The sequence below is a fragment of the Mauremys reevesii genome, linkage group 17 (assembly GCF_016161935.1).
Source record: "Mauremys reevesii isolate NIE-2019 linkage group 17, ASM1616193v1, whole genome shotgun sequence".
NCBI classification, from domain to species: Eukaryota; Metazoa; Chordata; order Testudines; family Geoemydidae; genus Mauremys; species Mauremys reevesii.
The window spans coordinates 5,271,879-5,289,954 of record NC_052639.1 but is presented as its reverse complement, the minus strand read 5'-3'; the positions used below and the strand labels follow the sequence as shown (position 1 = coordinate 5,289,954).

General features: G+C 66.9%; 1 protein-coding gene across 5 annotated transcripts; it reads left to right on the top strand.

Moving 5' to 3' along the window:
- Nucleotides 1–828: 828 nt before the first annotated feature.
- GRN (granulin precursor) lies at nt 829–17,823 on the top strand. 5 transcript variants are annotated; one of them, XM_039504166.1, is made up of 15 exons: nt 829–934; nt 6,387–6,545; nt 7,482–7,628; nt 8,584–8,668; nt 9,179–9,291; nt 9,836–9,983; nt 10,592–10,698; nt 11,526–11,655; nt 11,974–12,071; nt 12,451–12,687; nt 13,061–13,294; nt 14,124–14,357; nt 14,731–14,964; nt 16,254–16,502; nt 16,875–17,823. In XM_039504166.1, exons 2-15 carry the CDS (start codon nt 6,402–6,404, stop codon nt 17,004–17,006), a joined length of 2,292 nt encoding a protein of 763 aa, XP_039360100.1. In that variant the 5' UTR covers nt 829–934; nt 6,387–6,401; the 3' UTR covers nt 17,007–17,823. The 5 variants fall into 5 exon arrangements, with proteins under 5 accessions (XP_039360100.1, XP_039360101.1, XP_039360104.1 ...); XM_039504167.1 differs by lacking the exon at nt 829–934 and adding an exon at nt 1,300–1,453; XM_039504170.1 differs by lacking the exon at nt 829–934 and adding an exon at nt 1,411–1,432.
- The last annotated feature ends 253 nt before the right edge of the window (nt 17,824–18,076 follow it).

Sequence of the window (18,076 nt, the reverse complement as noted above, 5' to 3'; positions counted from 1 at the left end):
TCCAACCCTGAGATTCTATGATTCTATGAAATGCCGCAGGCAACAGCGGCAGTCATTGAGCTGCTCAATTTCCTGCCGCTGTTTTCCACGGCACATCAGCAGAAGGTTCTTCTTCGGCAGCGCGACGGGAGCGGAACCGGAAGCTCCCGTGCGCCCCGTGCGGAGTGCACAAAATGCTGCCCCCCAAATCCTGGCGCCCTAGGCCACCACCTAGGGTCGCCTGATGGAAGCACCAGCCCTGCCTGCGGCAGCGCTTTGAAGTGCGAGTGTGGTCGCGGCGCCAGCGCTGGGAGAGAGCTCTCCCAGCGCTGCAGGTACTGCACCTCCCCGAGGGGATTAGCTTACAGTGCGGGGAGCCACGCTCCCAGCGCTGGGGCACTGGTTACACTGGCGCTTTGCAGCGCTGTAACTTGCTGCGCTCAGGCGGGTGTTTTTTCACACCCCTGAGCGAGAAAGTTGCAGTGCTGTAAAGTGCCAGTGCAGCCAAGACCTTGGCAACCTAGGCTCTCTTCCCAGCCCTGCCTGGGCTGGTCGGCACATGGGGCCCTGCTCGGGGCGGGGAGGGTGAACCAGAGGCCCGGTGCTGGAGCTGTGGTGTTCAGTGCCGCTCGCACTAGGGCTGAGCGTGACCTGCTGGGTGCGCTGAGCTTAGCTGTTTGCAAAACAGGTGACTGACAGTCATCCTCCCATCCCGAGGGCTGCAGCTCAGCAGTTATATTAGGGCTTGGCTACACTCGAGACTTGTCACAGCAGTGACTGGACTCCAGGGCTCCAGCTCAGCGGAGGGAGGGGGAGGGGCACTCCCATCCTGTTCTCCTCCGGTCACATGAAAACAGCAGACTTAGCTCTGCACACTGCGCCCCTTGGGAGACATTCTCCAGCGTTAGCCACACCAGGGAGCCGGCCCAGCGCTGGCTCCAGCAGAGCCTCAGAGGTGCCGACCCCCTCGGGAATCTGAGACGTTCATGAACTCTGCACACAGCGCGCTGCTTGGGCGGCTGCTTCCCGCTGCAAGCGAGGGGCGCGGCCGGCCGCTCGGGCTGGAACGCGGGCGGGCTCCGAGCTCGCGTCACGCCGCCAGCCCGGGCCCGGGGCTGGTCCAGCGCAGGCGGGAGCGCGGCAGGGCCGGGCCGGGCCGGGCCGGGCGGGGGGGGTGGGGCAGAGACCGGGGCCCTGGGCTCGGCTCGAGCACAACACGTGCGCGGCCCCCCCTGAGTCATGTGACCGGCTCGTCACGTGACCTCCTGGGGATTCCCGCGAGGCGAGGGGCGCTTTCGCCCGCACGCGCCACCGCCTTTGAGGCAGCGACCAATAGGAGCGAGCCCGGCCCCGCCCCTTGCCCAATCAGAAGGAGAGGGCGGGGCTGGCGGCGGAGGGAGGCTGGCGCGGCCCTTGCACTCCAGATGCTCGGGAGCTGCCGGGGCCGGGCCGGGTTCGTGCGGTGCAGCCTCAGGTGGGGCCGGGGCCGGGGCCGGGGCCGGGGGGAGGCGCCGCCGCCTGTGCTGAGCGACCTGCTCCCCAGGTGCCCCGGCAGCGCGGCTGTTCCCGGGGCGGGCACGTGGGGCCCCGGGGCTGGGGGGCGGGAGCCCTGCGGGTCACCGCCGGGGAGGGGGGTGCTGCGGCCTGGCAGGTGACTTCCCGGGCCTGGCCGGGCTGCTGCAGCCTGGCAGGTGTCTCCCCTGGCCTGGCCGGGCCGGGCTGGGCTCCCCGTCCCCTGCCCGCCCCTCAGGGGCCAGGGCGGGCCGCTGGCCTGGCCGGGTTGCCTTGTGCCCATGGGCAGGTCGGCACATGGCCCCTGCTCTGGGGGGCGAGACAGCGGCCGGTGCTGGAGTTGGGGTGTTCAGTGCAGCTCGCACGAGAGCCGAGCGTGACCTGCTGGGTGCACTAGCCTGGCTGTGGACGGCTCCTGTGGTGGCATCGCCTCGCGCTGACAGGGAGGTGCCCAGAGCCGGGTGCCCAGCTAGGCCAGCACTCTGCAGCTGACACGCAGGATTCTGAACCAGGGGCCCTGAGTTCTATTCCTTGCTCTGGACCTGAGCTGCCCTGTCACTTTGGCAGGCCAGGCTAACTCTGTGCCTCAGTTTCCCCTTCAGTAGTGGTGCTGGGTGCTGCCCTTCCCCAAGGTTGTGTGGCTTACTGGGTGGTGCTGCATGGGCACAAGTCCTACTGGTGGCCTGTCTGCTCGTGGCTACCGAGGTCATGATTCATATCCCAGTGTGATGTGCGAGCAAGCAAAGAGACAGACTCGTGACTAGCCCAGCGGTGCTGCCCGGATCCCGGAGCACCTGCTTGGTGTCTCCTGTCCTGTCCCTAGTGGGCACGCTCTGCCTCTCCCTGGCACCCTCCACCTCGCTTATCTTGGGGCGGGTTTGACCATGGTCTATGTGGGATGACATGGTGCTGGCCTCCTCTGCGAGGGCCCGTGGCCCTGCCGAGTCTCCATGGCTAAAGGAGGTTGGATGTACAGCAGGCAAAGGAGTGAATTAGCCATTGCACTAGGAATCGAGGGCTTTCGACCGTGCCGTGGCTAGGGAAGGGCGGCACTGTCTTCTCCCACACTCAGGCTTCCCCTCGCTAGGTCCCAGTAAAATCCAGAGCTGTGTCTCCACCAGGAGTTTGGGCTAATGCGGGCAGCTCTCTCCTCGTACTGCTACACCCACTGGGCAGTGAAGACTCCAAGTCCCTTCCCTGCTTGGTGGCTGTGCCCTGGCTCAGTGGGCCCGTCATGCCCCTTACGTGTGGATGAGCTGCCTTGGACTGGACCTGGAATGGCCCAGGCAGGCTGCTGTGAGGCCGAGCTGTGTGACCAGCATTTTCTGGAGCAAGGGTGAGGTGTGTTGAGGGACTCAGCTGTTTGCACTGGGCTCTGACGTCCATCTTTCTAGTTTTGCTTCCCCATCTGGCTTCCCCTCGTCTGTCATGGGGTTTCGTTTCCTTCATGGCTGGTAGAAACTGGGCGCAAACTCAGCCGTGTGAGTGAAGTAAGAGGAATTGGTGTAGGCAACCCCTGCCCCCAGCTCCAGTGCACTCGCTAGGATCTTTATTGCATGCATGGACAGAGCTGTACATGAGCTGTAAACACCATGTGCTACTTTCGCTGTAAATGCTGTTACAGGTCTCTCTGAGGGCAAGGGGCAGCTTGGGTTAGGGAGTGCAATGGGACGCGCCAGAGGCGGCTTTGCACAATCTAGGAGGGCACGTGGTGGTGGGACCAGAATGCACGTGTATCTAGCGGTGGGAAGCAGCAGTGGGGCGGGGGGAGAGACAGGAAGGTCCTTTGTTTGTGTCTGTGCATCATGTGCTCATGGGAAGGCACTTCTGGGTGCGCTTGTGCTGAGAGGCGTGTAGACCTCTACAGGTGGGAATTGACCCCTACCCTGGGGAGGCATTATCTCCTGGCAGATGGGGAAACTGAGGCCAGGGGAGGGAACTTGTCTCTGGTCACCCAGCAGGTTGGTGGTGAGCTGGCAATGGCAGATGGGTCCTGGCACCCAGCTCGTTGAAGGGAGGCTTCTTTCCTGCTAGAGCCAGGGGAGCTGTGCTCCTGGGACAGTCCCAGGGATTGCAAGGAGCTGAGGTTCAGCGCGTGTCCTGTTCCCACCATGGGCTTATGAACTCTGCCCAGAGCCAGACCCGCTTTGCTGCCCCTTACCAAGCCCCCAATGTCTAGGGGGCTCAGAAGGGATTGGGAGCCAGTTTGGTCCCTGGCTCTGCCACTGACTGGCTGCCTGAACGTAGCCCACTCACAGCCCCTCTCTGTGCCTCAGTTTCCCCATGTGTAAAATGGGACTCCCCTTTCTGTGGCTAGGCGCTGCAGTTTGTCAGTGCAGCCTGTCTGGGGGTGGGGGTGGGGTGAGAGATGCTGTGAAAGGCTGCTGAGCCGCCAGGGCTCGCACTCTCAGGCTCGGTGATAACATCGGTGATGAGCAGGGCGGGGGGGTTAGTTAACCACACCGTCACCCAGAGCCTCGCACCCAGGCCAGAAGGCTGTCCCCGTGGTGGCTGCTCTCCCACAAGTGTTTATCACCCCTGTCTGGCTGTGACCTGCCTCTCTTGCCTGCTGACAGGAACGCTGGGCTGGAGGCGGGGGGAGCCAGACTCCCAGACCTGGCTGGCAGGCATGGGGAAGTGTGTGGGCGGAGGGGAAGCGAGAGTGTGTGCCGGGGGGCCTGCTCTCGCTGGTAGGCGTCTGACTCCCAGCTGCTCTGGTACCTGGTGCAGAGCCCTCCCGGCTTGTGCGGCTCTGCCCCAGGTTCTCTAGGCTGAGTTGGGTGCTGGGGGCCAAGGGTGCAGCGTTCCAGGGGCAGGGGGGACTTGCGGGGTGAGAGGCCCAGTGCCAGGGGTTGCTCTCCTGGGGGGAGGTGGGGATCTGGCCCTGATTTACCCCGTGAGCAAACACTGAACTGTCTATGCGGCAGCACCGTGTGTGTGTGGGGGGGGGGACGGGGGGGACAGGACAGAACTGCCTCTGCTCCACCCAGCTGCTGGGGAGCTGTAGTGCCCCCAGCAGGCTGAGCCATGCCCCGTGGGCTGCGGCATGAGGTGAGGGCCGCGTGCAGGGCTCCTGCACCGCCAGGCGATGCTATCGGGGAGCCGCGGCTGAGGGTTGCATCTTGTGGTTATAGCGCCTGAGGCGAACGCTGCTAGAGGCGCATGCAGCTGCCGGAGCCAGGTGGAGGGCAGGCACACGTCTCCATGCCCACGGGCAGGGGCCAGGAGAGATGCCCTCTTCCCCCCCGCCGTCCCCGATGGAGGCAAGCGAACCCTGATCTCTGTCTCAGCAGGACTTTGGGGGGGGGGTGAGGAGAGCCCGGGGGGTGGCCTGTGCTTTGCTGATGGGTGGGGCAGCTGGAAGCAGGATGGGACAAGGATTCCCTGGCTGCGGGGGGTGGGGGCGTGCTCTGGGCAGTGCCGGAGCCATGGGACGATCGTCAGGCCTGGCCCAGTCAATGCTGGGGCTCTGGTTCCAGGATCGAGAGCACTGGGGAGCGTGGGAGATCGGGGAGACGAGTCACGGCTCCGGCCCAGGCCTGCTCAGCGCTATCCCACACCACACCCCACCGCCTGTCTCTGAGGGGCTTCCCGGAGGGGTGAGCGACACCTGCCCCACTCTTTGGGGCTCGTCTCTTGAATTCAGGCAGGTGGAGATGTTCCTCTCGTGACCCGGTGGGCACTTGGCTCTGCCTGCCATTGGGGGCGCCGTGAACACAGTGTGGGTGTGGGTGTGATTTCCAAGCCCCCCATGAGGGCAACTTGCAGCCACCCCTCCCTGCTGGCAGGCGTGCGGGTGTGAGCGCTTCCCTGTGGGTCTGTGCCATGGTTACACGGGGGACCCGTGGCTGAGTGGCATTGGGCCCGGTTCACCCAGGTGGGACTCCAGAGTCACCTGCAGCAGGCAGGGCGTGTGGCTAGCCCTTTCCAGCCCGAACGAACGAACGTCCCAGAGCAGAAGGCCCCTTGGCCTCGTCCGCTCACAGCAGGGCGGGAGGGGGCTCCGGAGGCCTGGCTCTGGGTTCTGAGCACTGGCCTGCACTGCTCTAGCTCAAAGGGGCTGTGATGCCGGGGGGAGGAGGGGCCCAGCTGCTTCCCAAGCTGCTGTGCCCTGATACACGGTTTGCGTTTCCGCCTCTCTGCTGCATCCGTGTTTCTGCTGGCCTGCGGCCAGGTCCCCACTGGAGCCGCCGCGCCGGAGGAGGGGGCCAGGCTGGAGCTCTTATCGGCCTGGACTTTGGGCTGTGGGGCTGGTTTGGTCACTGATCCCCTCCCAGGGCTGGTTCCCAACAGCGAGGGGGCGGAGGCTGCGTGCCGGGGGCTTTCCCCGGGCGCGGCTGGGCACGAGGCAGTGTCACAACAGGGGCAGCTGCAGTGCTGGTGGGTTCCAGCCGGAGGGGAGCGGGAGGGACACCGCACCTGAGCCACAGCCCCCACCCCCAGTGCTGGGACTCGCTGGTCCAACCAGCCGCTCAGCACAGCCAGGCCCTCACCTAGAAGCAGGCTGGTGCCAGAGAACAGCTCTCGGGGGGGGGGGCCCGGCTGGGGAAGTGGCCTGTTGCGTTAGCCGGAGGGTGGGGCTGGTGGTGGGGCTGCTTTTGTGCAGTGGCGTCTTCTGGTTCAGGGGTGGGGGCAAAGGTAAGTACTTACCCCCATTTTACAGATGGGGAAACTGAGACACAGAGGCAGGGGAGTGACTCTGCTTGTCCCTGGTTGCACAGCACGTCGGGAGCAGAGCCAGGGACAGAACCCAGGAGTCCTGCTTCCTTCCCTCCAGCTTTGTCTGGGGTTCTGCCGAGCCCCACAGCCAGCTGGTGGCTCAGGGTTGAAGCCAGGTGCCCCAGGAGAGGTGGTGGGGTGAGGCGGCTGAGCTGCTGTTGGCTGATCCCTTGCAGGTTCTCACCCCAAGGATGTGGTCGCTCGTGCCATTGTGGCTGGCGCTGTCCGGAGCGGTGGCCTCCCTGCGGTGCCCCGATGGGCAGCTGTGCCAGGGGTTTGACGTCTGCTGCCGGGATCCCGGAGGGGACGGCTACGCCTGCTGCCCCCCACCTCTGGTGAGTGTCTGTCTGTGTCTGTCCTGGGCGAGGGCTGGAGGGGTCGCTATGGGCGGTGAAGGTGGCTCTGCCTGGTGTTCTCCTCCCCCCCCTCCCCCCCCCCCCCGGGTGCAGAGCCAGCCACTCTGGCCTGTGCAGAGCAGAGCAGGCTCGCTGGGTCTCTGGCCAGTGCCCGAGACGCTGCAGGGGCTGAACTGCTCTGGTGGCTGGGGGCAGCGAGGCTGCGGGGTGTGGAGGGAGTCGCTCCTGGGGACGGGAGGAAGGGCCTGGGTTGGCGGGAGCATTGTCATAACCCAGATCCCCGGCGGAAGCCGTGTTGCAGAACCTGCCTGTGATTTACTGCCCTGCTTGCCTCATCCACTCCCCCCCGCCCGGCCTGCCAGGAAGCTGTGCTAACCCTCCCGCACCACGTGCTGGAGCCCTTCCCCCACGGGGTGCAATCCAGTCCCTTTGTGCCCCCTGGGGCAGCCTGGGCCCACTGTCTGGGAGTGCCCTGAGCTCTGCGTGCTGGGGGGCAGCCCCTGGTCTAGACACCAGGGCTAAAAACCCCAGCCAGTAATGGGTAGAAACTGCCGAAGCTCAGGGGTCTCCTGCCCCGTCGCAGCTGCCCCAGGCAGAGCTGGGCCCCCAACCGGGCCAGCCAAGGGGAGGGGACCTGCCCGCCAGCCCCCACTGGTGGCAGTGGTGCTGAGCGTGGAAAGCAGACGTGTCTGTGCCCGGTGCCCTTCCCAGCCCAGGCTGTACACCTCCCCCACTGAGAGCCTGGGGTGGGATCTGGGGGGGTTTGAGGGTCTGCCCAAGGCACTTCAGTCTGGCTGCGTCCAAGCCATGACTCAGCCCCTCACCTCTGACCAGGAGCCAGCGGGTGGTTTTGGGGGCCATTGTGCTGTAGGCTCCCTGCACTGCATCCCCCTCACCCTCTGTCTCCTCCACCAGGGCTCCCCGCACTCCCTGCCTATGACCCAGGCCAGCAGCGTGGCCGAGCCTGCCGGGACCGTGTGCCCCGATGGTACCCAGTGCCCCGCCGAATACAGCTGCCTGCGCACGCCGGCCGGCTCCTTCAGCTGCTGCCCATTGTCGGAGGTAAGCGCCTGGCCCGGGGCTGGGGGCCTCCAGCGTGTACTTGAGACGTGAGCGGCTGTACCCACAGTCCCATGCGGGGCTGCCGGGCTGGGCCGTTCTCCCCAGAGAGCTTCCTGGCCAGCTGCCAGGCTGGGTCAGGCCCTGCCTGTAGACAGTGTGGGGGAGGGGTCTCCCCTGGTGGTCTGTGGAAATCCCTTCCACCCAGGGCATAGTTACACTGTGGAACTCCCTGCTGCAGGCTGTCACTGAGACCAAGCAGGGATTGGCTGTTTCTGTGGGTCCCAGGGACATCCCAAGTTGTCACCGTTGCTGCTAGCACAGATGGGAGCCCGACTCGGATTAGGATGAGGCCTTTCTGGAGGGCCAGCTTATCCCACAGCTACTAGCGTGGGGCTCCTCGGTTCACCTGGGGCTGGACCCTGCTGGAGACAGGACATGGGCCTGGCTGGCCCGTGGTGCCCATGTGGGAGTAGAAGGCAAGGGGAGGGGGGGCGGTACAGTGCTGGGAGTTCCCGGCGGCAGAGTGGATTGTAGGGCATGGCTGTAGCTCTCCCATGGTCCTGATCTCCTGCTTGGCCAAGGGCTGGTGTTTTCCTTTGCCCCCTCCGCCAGCCCAGGGCAGCCTGGTGCTGCCTGACTGCGTGCCCGTCCTCCAGTGGCGTGGGCAGCGTTTGTCCTGGCCTGGGAGAAGCAGCCCTTCTCCAGTGCTTAGAACTGGGGGTTCCCCGTCCTCTGCCACTGAGTCCTGTTCCCTCACCGTGCCTCAGTTTCCCCATGTGGGGGGGATACTGTTGGCGTCCAGGGGTTGGAGCTGCTTGGTGCTGGTGTCCATCTGCCTTGGGTGCATTTCCGTGGCCCACGTGGCTGCTCCTAGCCCCCATCGCCTGTCCCGGGATCAGGGTGCTGGGATATGCTGGCTGTGCTGCCCAGAGCCATCTCCTCTGTCTCTCCTCAGGCCGTCGCCTGCGCCGACAGGCATCACTGCTGCCCCCGGGGGTCCCACTGCAGTGCCGACGGCAGATCCTGCTTTGTGCTCCCAGGTATGGGGCCGGAGGTGGGGTCGGGGGGGTGTCCTGGGCCCCTGCGTCTGAGCGTGGATGCTGTACGACACAAGGGGACCCTGTTGGCACTGACAGTCTCTGCCTCTGGCCCCGGGTCTGGTGCCGACCGGGCTCTGCCCGATGCCAGGAGCTCATGACCCCCTCTAGCGGCCACGCCACATGCCTGGCTGCACTGGTGCAGGAGGGCTTGGCGTCTCGTCCTCCAGCTGTTGGATTGTGGGGGGCAGGGGCTGTAGCAGGAGGTTTCCCATAGTACTGGGGGCAGGGGCTGATGGATTCCTCTCCCCAGGTCCCAGTGGGTCTTGGACTCCCCCAGGGAGGGCTCTGGAGCAAGAGACTCCAGCTGCCACCTTCTGGTGAGCTGGTGGAGCTGCTTGCTTGCCGTGGGGGGTGTCTGCCGAGTGGCTCTGCCTGCGGGCGAGGGGCTGAGGGCAGAGCTGCCCTGGCTTCTCTCTGCTGAGTGCCAGGCGCTGGCTATGCTCTTGGCAGGTCTCCCAGCCGCTGGTGCTGTCCAGTGCCCTGATGGCGAATCAGAGTGTCCCAATGAGTCCACCTGCTGCATGATGCCCACTGGCTCCTGGGGGTGCTGCCCCATGCCACAGGTACCGGGCTGGGCTATAGGGGACCGTGGGGGAGAAGGGCTGGGATGCAGGGGGCTGTGGGTTGGCTGGGGGGCAGGGCTGGGATGTGGGGATCCATGGGTCGGTTGGGGGGGCCGGGGTGGGGCTGGACTACAGGGGCCTGGGTTGGCAGGGGGCAGGGCTGGGATGTGGGGATCCATGGGTCGGTTGGGGGGGCAGGGGTGGGGCTGGGATGCAGGGGGCCTGGGTTGGCAGGGGGCAGGGCTGGGATATGGGGATCCATGGGTCGGTTGGGGGGGCAGGGGTGGGGCTGGGATACAGGGGGCCTGGGTTGGCGGGAGGGGCAGGATTCGTATACAGGGGGCCGTGGGTAAGGGTTGGTTCTGGGGCGGCTGTGCCAAGCCCAGGGCGAGGCACTGGTGAGAGGGTGTGCTGGGGGTCGACCTGGGTGCCTTGTGGGTTGAGGTGGGGGGCCAGGCGGAGCTGGCCTGGGGGCTGGCGAGGGAGGGAGCTGGGGAGTTGCTGGCTTCCCTCTCTGCTCTGCTATGCCCCATATCTCTGGCAGGCCGCCTGCTGCACGGACAAGGTGCACTGCTGCCCCCATGCCACCACCTGCGACCTGGAACATGCCCGCTGCCTCTCAGCCACTGGGGCGCAGCCCCTGGGCAGCAAGGTGCCAGCGCGGAAGCGAGCGCCGTGGCAGGGAGTGCCAGGTACGGCATGGGCTGGGGTGGGGAGCGGTCCCATGGGCTGCTCGGCCCCACATGTGAGGGTCCCGGGGAGCAGGCTGGAGGGGCTGGGCTCCCCGTGCCGTGTGGTGTCCTCTGCGTTGGGCCCCACACCTGGCTGGAGGAGTGAGCCAGCCCCTTGTCTGCTATGGGCACTGCCCTGGCCTAAACCCCTGGGCAGTCCCCTGCCCCACAGCATCATGGAAGACACTCGTTACAGGGCTGCTTGGGCAGCCAAGACGATCCTGGGCAGGGGCGGGGGGTCTGCTTCCCTTCCTATGCGCTGTTAGACAGCGGCCATGCCACCCCCAGAGGTGGCTGCATGGCAGTGGTGGGTGTGCTGTGTACATTCAGTCGGACACCCCACAGCTGCTCTGTGAAGAGGAGTCGGATACGGAGATCAATGGCTACCCCCAGAGTTGGGTTGAGAGCTCACCTCTCTGGTAGGAGGTGCCCCCAAGCTGCTCCTGGGGCCCTGCCTGCAGCCGGTGCAGAGGCCTGTGGGGTGGCAGGTGCGGTCAGGGCCCTGGTGGAGCAGCCGCTGGGGGGTGTTGGTCTGTGCCCCCTGACCTCCCTTACCCTGCCCTCCCCAGTCTCGCTCGGCGTGATCACCTGCCCCGACCACAAGTCAGTGTGTCAGGACGGCACCACCTGCTGCCAGCTGCCGACCAGCCAGTACGGCTGCTGCCCACTGCAGAACGTGAGTGAGGATGGGGTGGGCAGGGCAGGGCAGGGCGTGAGTTGTGTGTGTCGTCTTCCCCCCCCCCCCCCCCCCAGGCATTCTGTGAGCTGCCCGTTCCCTCTGCCCCGCCTGGTGTCCTAGGGCAGCCTTGAGATGTCTGTGCCAGCGCCTTTCGGATTGACACCTGCCCCATGGCACAGAGGTGCTGCAGAGCCCGGTCTGGCATCCTGCGCCCCTGGGCGGGTTAAACGCTGCCCCGGCGGTGATGACGTGCCAGGCCGGGGGGAGGGGAGCGGGCTGCAGGGGCAGGGACACCCCAAAGTGGGTGTCTCACTGCACATAACGGGGCACCTGGCACTCTGCGCCATGTCTCCCAGCGGGCAGCCAGCCAGGCTGCGCTGCCACTTGTCTCCTGCCTCGGGACTGGCACCAGTGATCTGCCCACATGGCCGCCTCCCCTGGTATCTGCCCCAGACGAGGAGGTGTCACCTCCCTGTGCTGAGCCTTGGGTGCCAGGTTCATGCCAGGCTGGGCAGGCGGGTTCCCTCAGGCTGCTCTGGGCATGTCACGGCTCCTGAGGGCCCCTCTCAGAAGTTCCAGGTGTTGGGCTCTGTCCCCAGCTGTGGCTGCTTTTCAGCACTGCTGGGCGCTGAGTGTGCTCAGGGAAGATGCTGTAGAAATGGCTGGGGCCTAGCGGGCTCTGCCAGCCAAGCTTCCACCTCCTGGTGACAGGCTGGCGGCGCCCCTGGTGCTGAGCCCCTGGTGCTGAGCCCCTGGGGGACACCCTCACCCCCCAGAGCTGGATTTGGGTTTAACTGGGCCCGGGTTCTTCCCTGGCACTCCAGGCCGTGTGCTGCAGCGATCGCCTGCACTGCTGCCCCAAGGGCACCACCTGCGACCTGCAACACTCAAAATGTGCCTCGACGCTGGGCCAGCTGCAGCCTCTCACCCGGCTCCTGGACGCCTCTGAGAGAGGTAGGAGGCAGGAGGAGGGGAAGCGGGTGCTCTGATAATGCCACGGGCTCTGGGACTTTGCCATCCCCTTGGGGCAGCAGTGCCTGGGGGCCAGGGACCCTTCCCTCTGCAGTGGGCACTGGAGTGGCACAGCGCAGTGGGAGAGGGGAGGGTGAGCTGGATGCTGCCCCAGAGCTGGGCCCTGCAGATGTCTCCAGGGATTCCTTCCCCCGGGGTGAGGGCTTTCCGAGGCTGCCCTGGGGCCACAAGCCCCACTGGGCCCCATCCTGTCAGCCCAGAGGAAGGGTCCAGCTCTGACCACTGGGTCTTGCTCCCCAGCTCGAGAGGTTCGCTGCGACGAGCAGACCAGCTGTCCTGATGGCAGCACCTGCTGCAGGCGGAGCACAGGGGCCTGGGCCTGCTGCCCCCTGGTGGAGGTACGGGGCGTGGGGGGAGGCATCGCCTGGCAAGGCGGGGCTTAGCCTAGGGCTTGGAGGTTCCTGCTGCCCCACAACGGGGAGGGACAGACCCTGCCTGGAGCTGCCCCACCTCGGGTGCTGGCCAGATACCCCTCCTGCTCATACGTACCCCCCGCTGCTCCCAGCCCTGCCCCCTCCCCAGATACTGCCCTTCCCCTGCAGCCCTGTCCCTCCCCTGGGTGCTGGGCAGCCGCCTTCTTAGCTATAGACCCCTTCCCCCGGTGCTGGTCGGCCACCTCCTCCCCTGAAGCCTTCTCCCTCCTCCCCCCTCCGTGCAGGCCGGGGGCCCAGAATCACTGACTCTCCTATATGCTAATAAGCTCCTCCCCCCACGCAGGCCGTGTGCTGCCAGGACCACGTCCATTGCTGCCCCAAGGGCTACACGTGCGACCTGGCGGGGGGCAGGTGCCAGCCGCCCGCTGTCTCCATCCCCTGGCTGGAGAAAACCCCGGCGCGAGTGCGAGCGCCCTCTAGGGGCCGAGACGTGCAGTGCGACGAGCAGACCAGCTGTCCTGATGGCAACACCTGCTGCAGGCTGAGCACAGGGGCCTGGGGCTGCTGCCCCCTGGTGGAGGTGGGTTGGAGCACGGGCTACAGGACACGGCTCTGGGGTGTCTCCTGTTGAGGTCGGCTGTGGGTGCAGGGAGGGGCTTGGTCAGTGAGCATGTTTTCGGGAGCAGGGGCAGCTGGGTAAGAGCTGCCCTTGCTCCCCTGCCCGCACCATGGTCCTGCTGCCCCAGGGGCCCTCCTGGAAGGCAGAGCAGGGCTGGGACTCCTCTGTGTAATTACCAGCCTGTAGTGGGGGGGGCCCTGCTCCAACCCCCTGGGGTCTCTGACTGAGACAGGGCATTGTGGGTCGTGGCTGAGGGGTGACCAGAGGACGAGGGGAGAGGTGGGGCTGCAGGTCATGTCATACATGCATGTTGTTGTCTCCTCCCCCTGCCCAGGCCGTGTGCTGCCAGGACCACGTCCATTGCTGCCCCAAGGGCTACACGTGCAACCCGGCGGGGGGCTGCCAGCAGGCCCTGCTCTCCGTCCCCTGGCTGGAGAAAACCCCGGCGCGAGTGCGAGCGCCCTCTAGGGGCCGAGACGTGCAGTGCGACGAGCAGACCAGCTGTCCTGATGGCAACACCTGCTGCAGGCTGAGCACAGGGGCCTGGGGCTGCTGCCCCCTGGTGGAGGTGAGTAGGAGTGTGGGCTACAGGACATAGGTCTGAGGGGCCCCAGCCGTGGATAGTGGTGGTGGGGCTGTGGGTCGGGAGGGCGCCCAGCGGAGGAGGGGAGGGGAGTGGCGCGGCTGCGGCTCGGGGCTGGCGGGTGGGCGCCCAGCCGAGGAGGGGAGTGGCGGGGCCCCAGGTCAGGGGCTGGGGGGCGGGCGCCCAGCTGAGGAGGGGTGTGGTGGGGCCGCGGGTCAGGGCTGGGGGGCGGGCGCCCAGCCGAGGAGGGGTGTGGCGCGGCTGCGGGTCGGGGCTGGGGTGGGCGCCCAGCGGAGGAGTGGCGGGGCTGTGGGTCGGGGCTGGGGTGGGCGCCCAGCGGAGGAGGGAGTGGCGCGGCTGCGGGTCGGGGCTGGCGGGTGGGCGCCCAGCCGAGGAGGGGAGGGGAGTGGTGGGGCCGCGGGTCAGGGCTGGGGGGGTGGGTGCCCAGCAGAGGAGGGGAGGGGAGTGGCGCGGCTGCGGGTCGGGGCTGGGGCGTGGGCGCCCAGCCGAGGAGGAGGGGAGTGGTGGGGCCGCGGGGCGGGGCTGGCGGGTGGGCGCCCAGCCGAGGAGGGGAGGGGAGTGGCGGGGCCGCGGGTCGGGGCTGGGGGCGTGGACGCCCAGCCGAGGAGGGGAGGGGCGGGGCGGGGTGGGTTCCCAGTGGGGGAGTTGGAAGGGGGGTTACGTGTTCTTGTTACACATGCTGAGTCTCCTCCCCCCGCCCAGGCCGTGTGCTGCCAGGACCAGAGGACGAGGGGAGAGGTGGGGCTGCAGGTCATGTCATACATGCATGTTGTTGTCTCCTCCCCCTGCCCAGGCCGTGTGCTGCCAGGACCACGTCCATTGCTGCCCCAAGGGCTACACGTGCAACCCGGCGGGGGGCTGCCAGCAGGCCCTGCTCTCCGTCCCCTGGCTGGAGAAAACCCCGGCGCGAGTGCGAGCGCCCTCTAGGGGCCGAGACGTGCAGTGCGACGAGCAGACCAGCTGTCCTGATGGCAACACCTGCTGCAGGCTGAGCACAGGGGCCTGGGGCTGCTGCCCCCTGGTGGAGGTGGGTTGGAGCACGGGCTACAGGACACGGCTCTGGGGTGTCTCCTGTTGAGGTCGGCTGTGGGTGCAGGGAGGGGCTTGGTCAGTGAGCATGTTTTCGGGAGCAGGGGCAGCTGGGTAAGAGCTGCCCTTGCTCCCCTGCCCGCACCATGGTCCTGCTGCCCCAGGGGCCCTCCTGGAAGGCAGAGCAGGGCTGGGACTCCTCTGTGTAATTACCAGCCTGTAGTGGGGGGGGCCCTGCTCCAACCCCCTGGGGTCTCTGACTGAGACAGGGCATTGTGGGTCGTGGCTGAGGGGTGACCAGAGGACGAGGGGAGAGGTGGGGCTGCAGGTCATGTCATACATGCATGTTGTTGTCTCCTCCCCCTGCCCAGGCCGTGTGCTGCCAGGACCACGTCCATTGCTGCCCCAAGGGCTACACGTGCAACCCGGCGGGGGGCTGCCAGCAGGCCCTGCTCTCTGTGCCCTGGGCACCCAAGGCTCCAGCTCACATTATTGGCGCTGCCCAGAGCCGAGGCGTGAAGTGCAACCAGACGGTCAGCTGCGAGGACGGGCAGACCTGCTGCAAGAGCGAGATGGGCTCCTGGGCCTGCTGCCATCTGCCAAATGTGAGGGTGGGGCGGGGGGCTGTGCCCATCTCTTGCCTGTGCAGGTGCACTGCCCACCGCTGCGAGGGGCACTGGCGGGGGGCGGAGCGGGGTGAGGCCCTGGCTCCTCACAGGCATGCTTGTGCCCTGCCTCGCTCCTTGGCCTGAAGAAGGATGTCTCTAGGGCTTGAAGTGCGAGCCAGGACTCCTGGCTCTGGGAGGGGAGTGGGGTCCAGGGGTTAGTGGGGCGGTAGCCAAGACTGCTGGATTCTCTCTCTGGCTCTGGGAGAGGAGTGGGGTCTGGTGGGTTAGAGCAGTGGCTTTCAAACGGGGGCGTGACCCAGAATTGGGGTTGCAGCGGCTCTGGTCAGCACCACCGACTGGGCTGTTAAAAGTCTCGTTGGTGGTGCTGCCGGCTCATGCAGGCTAGTGCCTACCCGTTCCCACACCGCGCTGCGCCCCGGAACCGACCAGCAGCTCCGGCTCCTAGGTGGGGGGGAGGAGGGCAATGGGAGCTGGGGGGGCGCCTGTGAGCGAGGGCTGCGTGGACCTGCTTGCACGCGTCCACCTAAGAGCCAGGCCTGCTGCTGGCCACTTTCGGAGTGCAGCGCAGTCCGCGGTGCCAGGAAGCTGCTTTAGCACCCCTGCTGCCCCAATCCTCTGCCCCACCCCAGAGCCCTGCCCCCCACGATCCCCTCATTCCCAGCCCCACCCCAAAGCCCTCACCCCTGCAACCCAATCCTCTGCCTGAGCCCCTCCCAATCCCCTCATCCCCAGCTCGCTTGGGTCACCGGCATCAACAATTTTCTTCAACTGTGTTGCCAGAAAAAAAGTTTGAAAACCACTGGGTTAGTGGGTGGGGGGAGGGGTCAGGAGCCAGGACCTCTGGGTTCTCTCCCTGGCTGTGGGAGGGTGGAGGGGCCAGGAGCTCTGGGTTCTCTCCCTGGCTGGGGGAGGGGTCAGGGGCCAGGAGCTCTGGGTTCTCTCCCGGGCTGGGGGGAGGGTGGGGGGGGGTCAGGAGTTCTGGGTTCTCTCCCAGGGTGGGGGGGGTCAGGAGTTCTGGGTTCTCTCCCTGGCCGGGGGAGGGTGGGCGGGGGGAGACCAGGAGCTCTGGGTTCTCTCCCTGGCTGGGGGAGGGGTCAGGGGCCAGGAGCTCTGGGTTCTCTCCCTGGCCGGGGGAGGGTGGGCGGGGGGGCCAGGAGCTCTGGGTTCTCTCCCTGGCCGGGGGAGGGTGGGCGGAGGCTCAGGAGCCAGGGCCGGGGCAGGCTGCTCTGTCTCTGCTTGGTGCCGGCTGACCCCTCTCTCCCCAGGCTGTGTGCTGTGAGGATCACCAGCACTGCTGCCCATGGGGCTACACCTGCAACCTGGCCACACAGAGCTGTGAGAAGCACCAGGCCGGGCGGGTGCTGCCTGTGGGCCTGAGCCTCTCCGCCTCCCTGCTGCCCGCCAGCCCGGAGCCCAGCAACGACGTGACCTGCGACGCCCAGCACTACTGCCATGCCCACCAGACCTGCTGCAAGGCTGCCACGGGCGCCTGGGCGTGCTGCCCCTACCATTGGGTGAGGGAGGGGCGTAGCGGGACCCCGGGGGGAGAGGTGCTGGCTGCCCCGGAGCAGCACAGAGCCCTGCAGCTCATGGCTCCAACATCTGCCCAGCCCCTGCCACTGGCTGCCTGCTGCAGCCCCTGGACTGTGGGTCCCTCCCAGCTGCTGCCCCCCACCCAGCTGCCTGCTGTGGCCTCGGCCCCCAGCCATGCTGCGCCCAGGGCTGCAGGTCATTCTAGGGGCTGGGCCACTGGCAGGGGAACCAGGGGGAGGTTGGCGACTCTGACCTGCCCCAGCTGCAGGGCAGCTGCTCCCTCTCCAGGGGGCCCCTCGGCTCCAGCCCGGCTGCCCCCAGCAGACAGTAACAGGCCTCTCATTTCTCCGCAGGGCTCCTGCTGCTCCGACAAGCGCCACTGCTGCCCCTGGGGCTACCGATGCTCCAAGTCGGGCCTCGACTGCAAGCTGCGCTGGCCCCTGCGCTGGGACACCGGCGCCCCCCAGGCCCACCGGCTGCTGTGAAGTGCCTGTGGGGGCACCCCTAGGCCAACCCAGTGCTGAGGAGGGGCTGTGGGGATTGCTCTGGCCCCTCACTCTCACTTCCAGCCTCAGGGCCCTTTTCTCTGGTTTCCCCAGGGCCCGCAGACCCTATTCTCTGCAGGACCTGTCCCACCCAGCCCCCGTGGAGCTAAGTACGGGGGTCTAAGCCCCCCGCCCCCCTTGCTGTGGGAGTTTAACCCCAGACGCAGCAGTGTGGGCGCACGTATCTGGGTGCTGCGTCCTCTGCTCCCATTGCTGCTGCCACCGCCCAAAGGTGCTGCAGGCACCAGGAGTGCCCCTTTCCTGCTGGAGGCCTGAAGGGTAAGGGTCCCCCCCCCCCAAGCCTCTTCTCCTTTGGTGGGTGTCTTGAAGCAGGCCTTGCTCCCCCACCACAGGGGAGCCAGGGACGCTGGGCTGCTTTGCTTTCTGCCTCCCGGCGGCAGCTACCTCTCCCTGGCACTCAGGCCCCTCCCAGCCTCCTGTTGTGCTGGATGTGAAAGCCGGGCCTGGGGCGGCAGCAGGGGCAGGGCTGGGACATGGGCACTGCAGAGTCCAGCTCCTGGGGCCCTCCCACCCCACTCCCTGAGCGTGCCTGGCCCTGAGCTCCTGCCTTAGGCTAGTCCCCCTGTTCAGGGGAGTCTCGGCTGCCCCCCTCACAGCTGCCCTGAGAGCCCAGGGCTGGCCTGGCACCATGCCCTCTGCTCACCAGCTCCCCTCAGTGCCCCACCTGTGGCTGGAGCCTGTGCCAGGGGCTGAAGTGGCTGGAAGAGCGTGAGAACCAATAAAGGGTGTGGAGGAAGGTGCTGGTGTCAATCCTGTCTCCTTCCTGCTGCAAAACTTCCCCAGCCAAGGGGGCCAGGCCACCAAGGTGCACATCTGCCTGGACTCCAGGGCCCAGCCTTGCCCTCCCCTCCCCTCCCTGCAACATGCTGGGCCTCCAGTGCTGTCCCTCCTGCAGCCCTTGGCAGGCAGCTCTGGCCCAGCCAGCCCAGGGGGGAGCACCGGGGCCTTGGGCCCCCCTGCCTGCCCGGAGCAGTGAGTGGGTGCAAAGT